This window comes from Peromyscus californicus, unplaced genomic scaffold (genome assembly GCF_007827085.1).
Source record: "Peromyscus californicus insignis strain IS unplaced genomic scaffold, ASM782708v3 Scaffold_10__1_contigs__length_136768540, whole genome shotgun sequence".
Lineage (NCBI taxonomy): Eukaryota > Metazoa > Chordata > Mammalia > Rodentia > Cricetidae > Peromyscus > Peromyscus californicus.
The window spans coordinates 133,476,652-133,491,552 of record NW_026294391.1 but is presented as its reverse complement, the minus strand read 5'-3'; the positions used below and the strand labels follow the sequence as shown (position 1 = coordinate 133,491,552).

The 14,901-nt window shown below is 44.6% G+C and overlaps 1 protein-coding gene across 1 annotated transcript in view; it reads right to left on the bottom strand.

Moving 5' to 3' along the window:
- Positions 1 to 14,901, bottom strand: part of Znf185 (zinc finger protein 185 with LIM domain) — a 62,619-nt gene that overhangs the window by 8,635 nt on the left and 39,083 nt on the right. Inside the window, exons 14-17 of the mRNA XM_052741167.1 lie at positions 12,828 to 13,022; positions 8,817 to 9,014; positions 4,543 to 4,623; positions 2,410 to 2,481 (exon numbers count right to left, since the gene is read on the bottom strand). Coding sequence (XP_052597127.1) covers positions 2,410 to 2,481; positions 4,543 to 4,623; positions 8,817 to 9,014; positions 12,828 to 13,022 — 546 coding nt within the window. The remainder of the gene's footprint in view (positions 1 to 2,409; positions 2,482 to 4,542; positions 4,624 to 8,816; positions 9,015 to 12,827; positions 13,023 to 14,901) is intronic.

Genomic DNA, 14,901 nt, shown 5'->3' with positions numbered 1-14,901 from the left:
TCGGGCTGGTACCCATACTTCTTATATGATGCAGCAGATCTTATTTGGTGCAGACAGACCTAGGTTTGCCAGTATTCCCAGCTTCCCATTGTGTTTTATGTTGTATAACTGAGAGCCAAGTGTGTATATTGTGTCACCTATGCCAAACTGGTTCTCAAACTTGGAACTATTCTTCCAAACCAGTATTCATAGCCCTCTTCTGCATGCCTGGGACCATGAAGCCCAACCTTTCTCCCAGTTACTATCAAGGCCTCCTTATCTTTAGTGTGATTGTGTAGCCTGCTCATAACTCATCCTAAACTCCTAGAAGATACTGACTTCTGGATCAGTAGTATCCTCTGTTCTAAGATTCCTTTTATTTCTGAGAATCATCTCTGATCCTCCTATTTATTTTCTATCCTTAACAGGAACTGCTGAAAAAGTCTCTCTTCTCTGATCCTACAGGCTAAAATTAGGAATTCTATCTTCCAGAGATGTAGACTTGATTCTAACAGAAGCCCAGGATGTCACTAGCAACCAGGACCCAGCACTGCCATGGACACTGATGGTTTGCCATGTGTGGTGGTTTGAATGAAAATGGCTCACATAGGCTCATAGGGAGTAGCACTATTAGGATGTATGGCCTTGTTGGAATAGGTGTGGCCTTGTTGGAGAAAGTGTGTCACTGGTGGTGGGCTTTGAGGCTTCAGATGCTCAAGCAAGACTTGGTGTATCATTCTCTTCCTGCTGCCTGCAGATCTGGATGTAGAACTCTCAGCTACTTCTTCTCCAGCACCATGTCTGCCTGCATGCTACCATGCTTCTTCCCATGACAATAATGGACTAAATCTCTGAACTGTAAGCCAACCTCTTACACAGCAATAAAAGTCTTAGAAAGAAGTTGGTACTAGGGATGGGAGTATTGCTGTGATAGGCCTGACCATGTTTTTGTTTGGAGGAATTTCATACTTTGGGTTAGGAAAGGAGTGGAATGCTTTAAGTGGGCCTTAATGGGACATACTAGTAGGGACAAAGAAGACAATGGTGCTGAGTGTGATTTGAACTGTTGGGGCCCAGCTCAAGAGGTTTCAGAGGAGAATAATATTAATATGTGAAGCTGTGAAGGTGAAGCCTGGATTGCCTGGAGACTCCAAGATGTTGGAGATGCCAGAGCCATGGGATACCTGATGAGAAAAGCTGCTAACAGGGAGTGGAACCAGCCCAAGAGAGAGAAGTGTGTTTGGTCAACAAAGCTGCAAGGAGTTGGAGATCTGAAGATGTTTTGACATCAGACATGGAGATGCAGGGTTTGTAGGGAAAGCTAGTGAGCTGACCAACCCAGCTACCACCCTGCCCCAGAACCAGGTCTATGAGTTAGCACACCTCAACATCCACCTCATCGAAAAGCTGTTGGAGTAAGTGAGGGGGGCAGAACTACAGATCCAAAACAGCAGGATGTCCATGACATAGGACAAAAACAGGATATCCAAGAACTGCCCAGTGAGAGCTCATTATCATTATCTGTGGTGTAGCAGAAACCAGTGGCCTTGAGCCAGACCAATGACTCATGACCCTGGGGTCAGGTCTCTTGCAATTGGGAGAAAGGGCCCTGAAACTCACCTGTGCAAACTGTAGAGCCCTGGGCCCTGATGATATGAGATATGAGGGAGACCCAGATCTGAGGGTTCAAGAGCAGGAGAACTGGGCCTGCTCCTTGCTACAAGCTGCATTGTGTGAGCTAGCCAAGGCAGTGCTGGAGAGTTCATCAAGTAGTGGCAAGGGAAAGCATAGTGAGGAAATACTGGACCAAAACAAGACCCAAAACCAGCTGTGCAAACTACAAACTTTGCATCTCCATGTCTGATGTCAAAATAGTCTCCAGGTCTCCAAGTCATAGGAATGAACACTTGCAAGTGAAGATGAACAGACTAAAGGGTAAATGGTGTGACTCACTGGGCCACACTACAGCTTCCACAAGATTCTTCTTTTCTTTTTGTTGTTTTGTTTTGTTTCTTTGTTTTGTTTCTTTTTTGGTTTTCCTTTTAAATTTGGTTTTGTTTTTGGGGGAGGTTGCAAGGGCAGAGAGTGGATGGGAGGGGACAGGCAGATATGCGATTTAATCAAATGAATCATTGGGTTCTATTCTTAAGAGCCTATCCTGCTGTCAAGAGCCTCCTTGGGTTTTCTTTCAGACACTGAAATTTTTTTTCTCAGAAGCCTTTTGTGTCTATACTTCATCTGGGTTTACAGGCTTCAGCTGATGCAAATGTGACATCCTAATTGGGATAGTACCACCTTATGAAGTGTTCCACTGTGTGACTGTTCTCAAACAGATCAAAGGCTTCAAAGCAGCAGAGAAAAGACCCATGTGGAGATCTTCCTTAGCTCTCTCTCACCTAGGAAGACCTCTGTCAAAAAAAGCAGCCATACCTCTCAGAGGGTGGAGTGCCTTCATGTGGGGGTTTCTTCTCCAGGTTCAATGAGTCCTCAATGCTGCTGGTACTGCAGGGAATGTAATGGAGAAGAGAGCACATGAGCCAGCAGGATCTTCAGTTCCTTTGACCAGCAGGGAAAAAAGTAGAGTTTTACTACTTGTGGATATGTATGGGTTACTATGGGAACTTTCAGGAGCCCATACTCTGAAGAAATCAGAAACTAGATGTGATGGCTAGTTTTATGTCAAGGTGACACAAGCTAGAGTCATTTGAGAAATGGGAACCTCAATTGAGAAAATGCCTCCATAAGATCAGGCTGTAGACAAGCCTGTAAGGCATTTTCTCAATTGATGATTGACATGGGAAGACCCAGCCCATTGTGGGTGGTGCCATGCCTTGGCTGGTGGTCCTGAGTTCTATAAGAAAACAGGCTGAGCAAGCCATGAGAGCAAGCCAATAAGCAGCATTCCTCCATGACCTCAGTATCAGCTCCTGACTCCAGGTTCCTGCCTTGTTTGAGTTCCTGTCCTGATTTCCTTTGATGGTGAACAGTGATATGGAAGTATAAGCCAAATAGACCCTTTCCTCCCCAACTTCATTGTGTTTCATCATAGCAATAGTAACCCTGACTAGGGCAGAAATTGGTACCAGGATAGTGGGGTAGTTCTATGATAGACCTGACCATGTTTTGGGGAGGATTGTGGAAGGACTTTGGAACTCTGGGTGAGAAAAGCTACTTAGTGTTCGAAGCTTGGTGAGCTGTTCTGTGGGAACTTGGAAACTAAGAATGCTGAGAGCAATTCAGATGATCAAGGCCTGGCTTGTGAAGTTCCAGAGGGAAGTTTGAGAGAGTGTCCCTTAATGACTCTTATAACGGCTTTTGCATATTCTGAGTTAAGAATCTGTAGTTCTGGTTAGCTGGAGCTGAAATATCAGCTATGATTAATAAGAAACCAGAAGCACTAAAGTGAAACTTTTGTTTTGCTGAGATACTTGATGCTGGTCAGCTGGGGCTGAAGAAATCAGCTCTGATTAAGATACCAGCTTCAATGAGGTGAAATCTTGTGGGAAGTGTTTCCTCAGAGTTAGCACACAGAAGCTGGATTCCAGAGGAGGCCAAGGCTGTACCTTGTGCTGGCAGCTGAACTTGGTAGTGTAAGAGTCACCCAGGTGGTACTGGATTTGAAGGCATGAAAGGGTGGGTCATGGAGAACAGCCGAGGCTTGGCACTGTGTGGCAGGACTGGAATTTCTGAAGAGAGCCTGGGAGAGGCTACTATTGGTGAAAGTATAGCCCAGTTGTAGCAAGAGACCCCAACAGCAGCAGCCCAGAGCCTAGAGAAGACAAGCTGTGTGTGCTGCAGAGGGCAGAGCTGGAGAAGTGACCCAAGCACTTTGGAGGAGCCCAGAAGATGGTGAGTGGACCCCAGACATTGGATACTGAGTTGTTAACAGAGTTTGGTTTTACTTTTATTTGCTTGTGACTGTGCCTTGGTTGTTTCCTCTTGAAGTAAAAAAATATTTAATTTTATTTTATAGGTACCCACAATTGAGACATTGGATTTTTTAAAAGTTTCAATTTTAGAAGAGACTGGGTGTTTAAAGAGACTGAATTTTTTAAAGACTGTGGGACTTTTAAATTATAGAATGTTTCTAATGTAATGTAGATATTAACATGTGATCTTGAGGATGAAGAAGAAAGGAAAGGTTATGACTTAACAGTGATATGCTTGTGTGTCAAGATGACAAGGGGTCAATTATGCTGGGTACTTTTATATCAACTTGACACAAGCTAGAGTGTGGGTGGGTGGTTCAGCACTGAAAAGACATGGGAGTACCTTCCTTCATGGCATCAGAAAGCAAGCAGACAAGGTGATCAGTGGAAAGGTGTCTGTATATGAGGCCACCTAGCATGAAAGAACATGGGGGCTCAAGATGATTTTCTATCCACCTAACTAGACAGAAAACCTGGAAATCCATAAATCATGCATTAGCAGGCACCTGCAGTATTCTTCATTCATTCAGTAGCTACTCTCTACTGAGTCCTGAATGAGGGAATGGGATGTAGGAATGAAGGCAGCATTGGGCCTGGTACAGGTTATGACAACAAAGCTGAAACTTGTTCTTACCTGCCATAGTGTGAAGACACTGGCTTCCCAGAAGACACTTCACTAGCATTCATGTACTCCTTCACGAAGAGAATCCCTTTGCTGTAGAAGGAGCACAACAGAATAGGACGTGTACTAGAAGGTTCCAGGGGACTGGGCCTGGCCCACAGAGGAGGGTCAGTGGCCCCTGCACAGTTTGATGGAAATACAGAAGCTCATGTGAAGGCCTAGGATAGAGGGGCTAGTGGGCCTCACAAGCCAGGCTGCAAGGGTAGCTGCAGACAGAGATGCCAGGCTGTTGATGCTATTGTCACGTGGGCTCAAATCTTAGCTCTTGTGTTCATTTCATGTTTTGTCTTAGAGATGTAAAAGGTGGCTCCCTGAAATCAATGGTAGCATGCCCTCTTCCATAGAAGCCTCAAGCCTCCACCCCTTTCCCAGACTTCTGTGAGTCAGTCCCTTCGCTTTCCTTTCCCTCCTCTATGGCTGAAGCTTTTCTCCATTCTACCAACAATCAGAATGTTGTCAGTGACTGAATGATGGACAGCTGTTTCTTTCTACTCAGCACCTTACCTGTAGCATTTACCTGCTACTTCACATTCCCCTATCAATCATGTTTCAGGGGCCTACAAGTCACCTTATTCTAAGCCTTTAGAAAGCCTCTGCAAGCTTTGGAAACAAGGTCTGCTTCATGCTGGCTCAGTGTAGTTTCATTGTTGACCCTCAATTCCCTGCTCTAGTCCTCTGGCCTGATATCAGCAGAGAACTTTTTTTGGTATCTCAACACACACCTCTCACTCAGTAGGCTCCCTAGAATGGCACCCCTTCTTGTAGACTAAAAGGTATTCAATAGTACAGCTGAAGGAGTGAATATGAGAGAGAGAGAGAGAGAGAGAGAGAGAGAGAGAGAGAGAGAGAGAGAGAGAGAAACAATGGCCTGGCCTCCCTGGCTTCCATGGGTCTTCCCAGGCATGTCTCCCAGGGATGCTAGCTAGCAAAGCTCTACAGATAGCAAAGCCCTGCGGCTGATTGCATCTGCTAGTGTCCTATATGTGCCACTTTAGCTTCTTGTTGAGATGAGAAGAGGGAAAGCATGCTGCAGGACCATGTCTAATCCTACCAATAGGCTTGGGGAGTGCAAGATTTATACTTGAGGAACTAAGAACTATATTATATCTGTCCATTTGTTACAGGATGCTAGGAGTTGTCAAAGAGAAAGCAACACAGAACAAAAGCAGCATCCTTTACTTGCAAGGAGGTTACAGGGAACCTCCATGCCTAAGAACATTGCAACTTGCTAGATGCCCCTTCTTACATAGTTGAGCTGAAGTCCAGCTCACTTGAGGCAGCTGGAATATGCAAGTGAGTCTGTTCAGAGGTGGTAGCAACATTAACAGTGACTGTGCAGCTTGAAGGGCCTTTCAGCCTGAAAGAAATGGAGAAAAGAGTGAGCATGTCTCTACTTTCAGAGTTAAATAGTGCTTTATGGACTAACCTCAAGTTTGCCACTTCAAGACCTTTGAAAGCATGCCAGTGCTGTGGGATGTCTTTCTGTATGCTATGAATATATGTTGTTCCCATTGGTTAATAAATAAGCTGCTTTGGCCTATGGCAAGGCATCTTAGAGGCAGGCAGGAAGAAGAAAGGCAGAGGTGGGAGAGACCTGAGCCAGCTGCTGAATGAGCAACATGTAATGGGATGCAGATAAAGCCACAGAACACATGGTGATACATAGATAAACAGTTATGGGTTAGTTTAAGATATAAGAGCTAGCTAGCAAGAAGCCTGCCATAGACCATACAGTTTGTAAAGAAAATTAAGCCTCTGAGTGGTTATTTTATAAGCGGCTGCAGGACTGCAAGGCTGGGCTGGACTGGAGAAACTTTCTGGCTACATGCCAGTGTTTTGGGACCAGTAGCTGCAAATCTTATTATTGCTCTTGAATGTTTCTCAGAGATCAGTGAATAGAGCCTCTCTCTATACTCATGAGAAAATCTAGGTAAGGATGGCAGGAGACACAGCCCACTTCAAAATGACTCAGGAGTGAAACTTCCATATTTCAATTTCTACTCTAATTTCTGGACTACAGCCTAGGGCCTTGACATTGGTAACTTATCTATCAGGCTACTGGGAATGTGGCAGCTAGGAGGGAGCAGCTGGAGAAAACAGTATAGTTTTCTAGTTTGGAAACCAGACAAGACAATCCTTTTGTAGGGTTAACTCCCTCGCCCCATACCAAACTCCCTGGAGAACAGGAGACTATGGGAAGAGTTAGACTCAGGCGTTAATGAGAAGGCAGATCAGATGCACCTCATTCTGCAAGACACCAGTCACTTTGGCTGCAACACATGGCCCTGGTCCTGGATGCCAGCCTCCAAGGCAGCTCACAAGGCCTTTCTTTGGCCAGCCCTTACTGACTCAGTATACATATCCCAGTGATTAATAGTGCAGGCTCTAGGCTCTTGACTATGAGCATTCTAATTCATGTTAGGACCCTTCATACCGAAACAGTGAGATCCAGGTGTGATAAGAGACCCTGTCTAAAAAATAAAGTAGAGAGGCTGGGGAGAATAAAAGCACTTTCCACACAAATTTGAGGACTGGATACATATAAAAATCTAGGCAATGTGGCAGCCACCTATAATTTCAGCACTGTTGAGGTGGAAATAGAGGATCCCTGAAGCAAGGTGGCTAGCTATATTAACAGGAATTGGCAAGGTCCAGGTTAGCAAGATATCCTGTCTCAATAAAAAGAGAATTATTAAAGATATCTGATGCCAATTTGGACCCACATACATGCACCTGCACCCACCATGTACCTACACATGCAAACATATGCACACATACCACATACATACCCATGCAAAACATTAATAAAGTGGAGAGTGATAAACAGATTTGAGCTCATCTTCTGGCCTCCACATACTCATACATGGTAAGCATGCCTGCACACACACACACACACACACACACACACACACACACACACACACACACACACACACATGGCAACAGTAAAGAGACAAAGTAAAAAAACATTCAAGTTTCAAAGTTCTTCATCCCTAGTGGTAATGAAGCATTTCAATCCCTTCCCAATGATCTCCTCTCCCTAACCTACAAAAGCCTACCTCCTGTCCCCTGTTCACCTTATTCTATCCCCATCAACCACAGGGCCCGTCTTTCAGGCCCTCTTTCCTCTTCTTTCTGTAGGTTGCTTTCTTCAGCTACTACAGGTCTTCCCTGTTAACAGTACTTTGCCTGAGCCCCTCTCTGTCATAGCACAAGATATTTTTTTCTTGGCTTATTACAAACAGAAAAACAGTATGCGCATCCTGGTGATTAACAGTGCAGGCTCTGGGCTCTGACTATATCCTAATTCTTGTTAAGACTCTTGGAACTGAGAGACATGGAAAGGCAAAGGTGAGAACAAGACAGTCAGTCAAAATCAAGTCAGAAGGAAGAATAATAGCTGGTAAGCCCAAGAAATAAAGGAATACCGAGGATAATAAGCATGTGCTGCCTTGATCAGCAGCCTCTACTGCAATCCTGCTAAGGCAGTAACCAGTGACAGCTGCCAAGGAACCCATGATGGATGTGGAGTTCAGAAAGTTTCATCACAGAAATGGAAATGAAAGTGACCTTGTAGGAATAGAGAGAATGCCATCAAGTCATGCAACAACCCTTAAGCCCACATTGTAAATGAGAATTGACAGAATATTTCAGGATAAAGAACAGTTGTACTAGACTTTGGGAAATAAAGCGTTTTTTTTTTTTCCAGTGTGAAAAAATATTAGCAACCTTGGCATGGTCAGGTCCTGCTTTTCCAAGGCCAGGAGTCAGAAAGCTCCCACTATGGCAGGCCTGAATTGCTCACAGAAAGTGAGAGAGGAAACATTGTTTACTTCCTACTGTCTTCTGCCTTGGTCTTTCCTCCTCTTGCAGAAAACTTCTGACCCTTATTTCCTCAAACTACTGCTGTCAGCCCATTTCAAGCACCACACACTCCTAGGTCAGCACTACAGAGGTGATTTATTGCCTTACTGGTCCATCTCAGGCCAAACTGGTTGTGGTGGCATTGAGAGAACTTATCCAACTGGCAGCCTTTAAATATGGCAATAAGTCTCATCCATACCAGGCTCTACCTTTCTGAGACCTTACAACCCCATGAATGCAAAAATATCCCATATCTTTAACTCCAACCCCACGTTTTCAGGCTTTAACTGGCTGCTGGATAACATGGTGCTCTATGCCAGTCCTGGGCCAGGGGCAGCAGACAGCCAGTTGCAAGCCCTTACTTGTTGGTACTATTGCCCAGTTTGGTTTGCTGCTCAGATCTGCTGGGGCTTCTCTGTGGCTCTGGAGTGCTGGGATCTGCAAGTTGTTGAGTAGCCACAGCTCGGTCTCCTTGGCAGCCTCGTGGGGGGTCAGGTGTCTCCTGCCAGGCCTCACTGATCTTGGGGGCTGCATTATTCTCCTTGCAAGCAACTGGAGTGCTGAGAAAAAATAAATATTGTATATATTATGCTGAGAGGAGTAGAGGCCTGACCTTTGCTGGGTCTCTGGGGTCTGGACGTCACTTACCAAGGGCATTGGGGAACCCATCTCAAGAGCCAAGCAGCCACTTAACTCTCAGAAACCAGGCAGTCTCAAAGTGGCAATCACAGTATAGTCACCTTGGTTTGGTTTCCATGACTTCAATCTTTACTAATTTTTCCATTTATCCAAATATTTCCTTCTTGGTACCACACCCAAATCATCTTCCTTCCAGGCCCTTCAGTATTTTCCTTCAAATTTCTGCCTACATGGTTTTGCTTCTCTCTTATTTTTACCATTGTGATGGTTAATCTCGACCACCAACTTGATGGGGTTTAAAATCATCTAGAAGACATACCTCTGGGCATATATATGGGGGTGTTTCTAGAGATACTGAATTGAAGAAGGAGGGTTCTTCTTGAATTGGGGTGGCAACATGAGTTGAGACCCTGAACGGAATAAAAAATGAAAAAGGAGGAACAGAGCTGAATAGCCTTCAGCTCTGCTTCCTGATTGCATATGCAATGTGACCAGCCATCTCATGCTCTAATGCCATGCCTTCCCTACCATAATGGACTATTTCCCTCAAGCTGTGAGTCAAAATCAATTCGGCTCTCCATAAATTGCTTTTTTCAGGTGTTCTGCCACAGCAATGAGAAAGGCAATTAATGTTACTTTTTTCCGATTTCATTTCCTTCCTTGCTTAGGATTTTAGGAGAAGACACTCATTACTACCTCTGCTTTTCTCATTTTGAGTTAAAAAAGAAAGCAGAAATGTAGAGAAATGGCTACTGATTAAGGTTTGGAGCCTACAAGTTTGTAACCAAAAGGAAGGCTCCCTTTACATCCCTGAACCACATGGATTTACCCATCCAGCTGACAGCGGCAGCTAGCCAGACAAGTAGCATGGGGATTTTGTAGAGAAAAGCAGAGAATAAACACTGGCTTCCAGACTTCTTCTCATCCACACCCTTTACTTGTTACCTATAAGCTGACAAGTCTCAGCACTCTAGACAGAGGTCATATCTTTACTCAATTCCAGCCTAGTAGGTTGACTTATCACCTGGATCCTCTACAAGCACTTCAAAGTCAACATGGCCCAATGACCTTAACATCACATCTGTACAGCAACTCCTCTAACTTCCTCATCCTCAACTAGTTCCTTTCAGTGTCCACCCTGTCACCATTACCTTTAATTAAAGTCAGCAACACCTGTAGCCTTATTAGATCACCCTCAGCCTGAGCCACAAACTCTGTACAGGTCTCCTACCTTGTGTGCTGTGCATCTCCTTGGCCTAACCCCACTGTAACTCATCTTGTCAAGGCTGTCTCCTATATGAAAACCATGTTTGTTGGCCCCTTGGCTCCTCAGGAGCAAGTGCTTGCCTAGCCCCCTCTCAGTGCTTTCTGGTAAGTCACAAATTAGCTTTCATTCCTGTGGCTGGGCACACAGGGGCTCCCTAGTAAGACCTTACTCAAGGTCAGGGAATCTGGGCTTGCTTTACCCAGCAGGGCTGCATAATGGAATGATTTGACCACAGGTGTGGTTACCAGGTGTTTTGAAGGGTCTACACTTGGCTGTATGTTGTGCTTTGATCTTGAAAGGGGGAGGTCTTTTGCTTTTCCCCTTGGTATTGTATAAATCCCTTTGGAATACTTTGGAATAAACCTTGAGGCAACTGGGTATTGACCCAGGGCCCTCCCGAAGCTATCCTGTGTCTCTGTCTTTCTTAGGGTCTCCTTTTATCTTTCTATCTAATACTTCCTATTTCTCTCTCCTCCCTACAAGATCCCTTTGACAAGTTGCAGCTGGACTCCAGCAGACTCCCTCACATTCCCTGTAGTCACCCTGACTCTACATTCATCATATACCCTACCCTTTGCCAGGCCTCTGGTTTCTTCAACCTGGAATGCCTTCTCTAGCACATCTATTGGGGGAAATTCTCCTTAGCTTTCAAACCTAGTTCCAACCTCACTCTTCCTGTAAAGAAAGCCACACCACTACTGCCCATCCATAACCAAAGGAAAGGAAAACAGGACCAGTCACCTTCTCCTGCATCTGTAGGGTGTACTTTTTAAAACTTATTTTAAAACTTTTTGTTGTCTCTTCATTGCACTTGGTACTATATTACATAAGGGCAATTTTAAACAAGCATTTTGTATACTGAACACATTTCCCCCAGACACCTTACCTCCCATTTCACACACCCCTCCAATTAACTCCCTTTGTTCCCCTAGCCAGTTTCATTTCTATGTGGTATCATTGATTTTATGTACCTTTAAAAAAATCTAGAAACCATAAAATAGAGAAAACATGATTATCTTTCTGGGACTGACTTAATATGGTGATCTCCAGTTACACCCATTTTCCTGCAAATGACTTAACTTTTTATGGCTAAAAAGAACTCCATTGTGCACAGAGATCAAAGTTTCTTTATCCACTTCTCTGTAGCTCGATACCTAGGCTGGTCCAATACCTTGGCTGTTGTGAAAAGTAGGCTGCATGTATTATAGCCCTAAGTATACAGACATGAAGCACTGAAGGAAACCACATGATGTGACAATAACTACAAAGTTGTTTCATCAATGTCCTTGCTCAACTGTACCTTCTCCTGTCTCCCTGGTTAGAAAGAGTCTTGACTCTCAACATTTCTGTCTCCTGTGAGTAATCTTTTGCTTTGCTCCTCATGAGTGGCTAACACTTTTGCTTGTACCCTAGAAATCACCAAGCAGCACAAGCACTGTGCATGTAATCTGTGTGCATGCCCAGAGTTGTGTGGAACAACATGGTGTGGACTGAGCCTTCTCAAGAGTCTAGACTTGAACATCTGCCCATACTTCACAGTCACCTCTATTTACAGTCACAGTACCCATCAGTCATGTACAGAGACACATCAAAACCAACATTCCTCTTCACTCTTTATCTTGCTTTCTCAAGCATGTTCTCTTCTTTGTCCTGTGGCTGTCTATGTTTCACTTTATTACTCTTTTTCATTCTATTTCTCCCTCCCTCACAGTCTGTGTAACTCATGCTCTCTGTTGTTGTTGTAAAAAAATAATAAGCAGCACTGTTACCGGGTGAAAATGTCATGAGACATGACAAAACCCAGTATCAGAGCTTTATTAGGAGAGGGAGGGGGATATAAGAGAGTAACCAGGCCTGGGAAGACAGAGACAGAGAGAGAGAGAGAGAGAGAGAGAGAGAGAGAGAGAGAGAGAGAGAGAAGGAGAGAAGGAGAGGGAGAGAGTGGGGGGAGGAGAGAGCAAAGAAGAGAAGGGAGGAGTCTGTATCCGGCTTTTTAAGGATTCCTCTGCACATGCACAAGTGGGCTTACAGAGCTACACCACGCATATGCAGATTGCGTGCATTACATAATCACACAGCACATGGATGATGTAAGACGTAAGATCCCTTGCTTAGCTACTGAACTGTGCATATGCAGTCATGAAGCTGGAGTGGGGGCAGAATCATAACAGTCATACTTTTTGACACCATCATTGTATAAATAAAAATAGTCTTCATCATCCCTAGGACCCCACACTTGTACACTCTGGGAAATTGCCAGCCTTCTTGATTGATTACAACCCCATCCCAGCTTCTTAAATCTCAGGAAGCTGTCCACACTGCCTAAGGACTAGGCTATCAACATCCTGAGCATATTCAGAGAAGAATCCAGCCAATGGCCTGGAGTGAGAGAAGCAGCTCCCACCTATGTTGTGGCCCTCACAGAAACCTTGGTCAAAGGCATCAGAAGGCCAGTGTAAGACCTTACCTGCTGACACAGGCCTCAAGTTTGATGACCTGATTGGGTACATCAGGGCTGCTCTCCAGCTCTGGGGTGCTGGGATCTGCAGAGTATTGAGTGGCCATTGCTGGGTCTCTCTGGCTGCCTTCTGTAGCTCCCTCTGTCTCCTGATAGGCCTTGATGGTCTTGGGGTCCACATTCTTCTCACAATCAGCTGAGGGGCTGAGGAAGAACAAGTGTCATATAGAAAGAGGCCCAAGGGAATGTCCCACTGCACTCTGATTTTCATCTCTCATGGGTATAGGATGAGGACACTCTCATCTAAAGAGAGGAGCCAGGTACTGCTGCTCCCATGTCACTGAAAAGGGATGCCCCCATGTATCATAAACACAGTAATGTTTTACACCTGAAGCCATCAAGGACAGAGTGTCTTCCTCAGTTTTCCTGCATTGGCCTCACCATCGTGTCTGCACTGTACTCTCAATGGTGGGGACCACAGGAAAGACAGTAGCTGCTGTTAGATAGTGTCCCATCACCCCTCCCATCACCATTCCTGTCTCCATGGACAAAGACAAGGTCAGATTACTGAGGTTGTGACCCTAGCATTCCAGCATTCCCTCTTGAATCACTCCAAATTAAACTTTCCCACAAGATAAGAACACGACTACCATCCCTGGAACTCATTTATGGAAGTTAAACCCATAGCAGGCAGGTATGATGATATTTTATTTGTATTAAAATGTTATTTGTATATTAATAAATAAAGTTGCCCGGGGGTCAGAGCTATTAACAAGCCATAGGAAAGCAGGGCAGTGGTAGCGTACGCTTGTAATTCCAGCACTTGGTAGGCAGAGCTGGGTAAATCTCTGTGTGTTCAGGGATACAGCCATTATTGGATACACATGCCTTTAATCTCAATACCAATCATGGAAAACCTGGAGGCCTATACAGACAGGCCGTGAGGAGGCGGTCATGTGGTTGGGTTTACAACCAATGAGAAGGCAGGACAGGAACTCTATATAAAGACTTTAACACAGGGGTAGCTCTGGTTCGGAGAGGTAGGACCACTGCAGGAGGAAGGGTAAGGTTTTAGCTCTTAGCTCTGATCTCTTGGCTTTCTTCTTTGCATTGGTTCTGTGTTTCTTATTTAATAAGAAGGTTGGTTACATCTACATTTGGCACCCAACGTGACAAGAATCCATTAAAAACCGCTTGGTTTGGCTTGGCGGCGGGTCCGGTTTCCGACCTGGACAGCCCGCTCCCTAGCTCGGGCCCAGGCCTGACTGACCCGCAGCTGGAGCTACTTGCAACTGCTACAAACAACTCAGGCCTGCCCTGCCGAACAGGGCCCCTGCCTGTAAAGCCAAGGCTTGACTTGGCTCAAGCGGCTATGCTTTCTCTCCTCTCTCTCTCTCTCTCTCTCTCTTGAACACCAGGTGGCTGTTTTGAAATTCCCTGGGATTCTACTGTTCTACCCAGACTTGGTAAGTCAATTAACATATCTATTTAAAAGAGAATTTTTTTCTACATTAAAAAAAAATGGGCTTTATGTGTACATTGGAAGAAAATTGGGCTTTGTTTGAAATTTTAGGCACTCTGACAATGGAACAACTATATGAAAAGATTAATATTAATTTTTGACTGGATAAAGCTAGTATGTGTGTTGAGAAGAATCAGGCACTATTTTCACTTGTACTATAGGTCATTTAGCAGTATCCATAATTCCTTTCCTTTAGAAGCCACCCTTGGTTGTAGCATCCAAAAATATCTCGTTATTATGAGATGACACAGGAAGACAGGGGGTGAGCAGGGCAAACCCCTGATTGAGAACTGTTACCCTTAGATTGGTTCTGTGTATACTGGAGAAGAGAGGAAATTGAAGAGCTTAAAAAAATACTGGAGACATATGCTCAGGAAATTAAACAAAAATCTCAGAAAGTGTTTTATTATTAATACTTTTCCAGGCGAGGGGCTGGAGAGACAGTTCAGCAGTTAAGAGCACTGTCTAATCTCCAGAGACCCTGAGTTCAATTCCCAGCAGCCACATGCAGCTCAAAACCATACGTCTCTGCAGATACTTCGCCCTCTTCCGACCGCCACT